Source organism: Gaeumannomyces tritici (genome assembly GCF_000145635.1).
Source record: "Gaeumannomyces tritici R3-111a-1 unplaced genomic scaffold supercont2.324, whole genome shotgun sequence".
Taxonomy (NCBI): Eukaryota; Fungi; Ascomycota; class Sordariomycetes; order Magnaporthales; family Magnaporthaceae; genus Gaeumannomyces; species Gaeumannomyces tritici.
The window spans coordinates 1-1572 of record NW_008804868.1 but is presented as its reverse complement, the minus strand read 5'-3'; the positions used below and the strand labels follow the sequence as shown (position 1 = coordinate 1572).

The 1572-nt window shown below is 62.9% G+C and overlaps 1 protein-coding gene across 1 annotated transcript; it reads left to right on the top strand.

The window, feature by feature from the left end:
* Positions 1 to 63: 63 nt before the first annotated feature.
* GGTG_14373 (hypothetical protein) lies at positions 64 to 1572 on the top strand (the record flags this gene model as incomplete). Its single annotated transcript, XM_009232300.1, has 2 exons — positions 64 to 276; positions 778 to 1572. Coding segments are annotated over exons 1-2 (876 nt in total), but the record flags the coding sequence as incomplete, so codon positions are not given.

Below are 1572 nucleotides of genomic sequence, written 5' to 3'. Positions count from 1 at the left end.
TCTCTCGGCAACTCGATCGATCCTTGGTCACCGTCGTACCGGCCCGCATCGGTGCAACGACAAGAAGGGGAATACAGTACGCCGCCACCAAACCATTTCCACACCGGTCTTGCCTCCCGCGTTTAAGCCCAGCTCGGTCCGTCAACCAGCAGCGCGCAGAGCTACCAACAGGGCTGTTGGGCCAAACTCGCGACAATGGGCGACGGCGGTACCGGCGCAGAGGATGCCGGCAGCACGGCGCCGACACAGACGCAGGCGTTGCAGGTCATTGTGCTTGTAAGTATTTTTTTCTTCTTTTGTACTTTTCTAATTCCAGACACGTTCTTGTTCTCCAATCAGCGGACGCTGCCGGGAATATCGGGTCCATTGGGTTTCGCAGCATGTCTCGCCAGGCTTGGATATGGGGCTGCCTTGACCAATCCCCACAAAGTCCTTTGGTTTCTCGCCAGTCTTTGATGGTGATGGGTTACTTGCACGACCTTTGCCGATTGTGATATTGTCCACCCATACGGCGCACCAAGTGGTGACATGGGAGCAGTGCCAACTATCAGGGGCGCACAAGTTGCTTTAACCCTTGTCCAGCTGTGTTAGCACTGGTGTCTCATACTCACAGACGTGATCATCTGCTGTCGACAAGGCTCTGCTATGGAATTTCTCCGGACTAGCTATGCTTTTTTCACATTTATCATTACAGGCTGGAAAGAATCTGGCTAGATATACCATGGCCAACACGCAAGAGCTGCCGTTCTAACAGTATAACCCATTCCTGCTGCTCAGGGCTCAGGTGGTGGACCAGATGAGTCCAACACGACAGCCTTCCTCGTGCGGTCCCTCGCCTCGGGCTGGGGCAAGGGGTGCCTGGTGGCGGTGGACGCGGGGGTGCACCTGAGCGCGATAAACCGCATCCTGGAGGCGACGCAGCCCCCGGGCCTGCTGGACGGCAGCGTGTCGGTGCCGCACAAGCTCGAGTCCGGGCCGTTCAAGGGCCTGGAGCTGCCGCACGCGAGCCCGGGGGCCAACGCGGCGCACGTGCTGCGGACGCTGGTGGACGCCTACCTCATCACGCACCCGCACCTTGACCACATCGCCGGCTTCGTCATCAACACGGCGGGCCTGCCGGGGACTCGGCCCAAGCGGCTCGCGGGCCTGCCGTCCACCATCGCCGCCTTCAAGGCGCACATCTTCAACAACGTCATCTGGCCCAACCTGTCGGACGAGAACAACGGCGCCGGGCTCGTGACGTACAGCCGGCTCGTCGAGGGCGGCTCCCCGGCCCTCGGCGACGGCGACGGCCGCGGCTACCTCGAGATCAGCGACGGCCTCTCGGTCAAGGCCTGGGGCGTCTCGCACGGCCACTGCATCGAGCGCCACAGCCACCGCGGCTCCGCCAGCAGCAGCGCCACCCGCTACCCCAGCTTCGACGCCTCGCCCTTCTCGGGCTCGTCCATGGGCGCCGTCGGCATGGGGGGCCTCATGAGCGGCCTGATGAGCCCGCGCTCGCTGGCCCGCCACAACTCGACGGCGCCCAACCTGGCCGTGTTCCTCCAGCAGCAGGCCGCCGCGCGGGCCAGC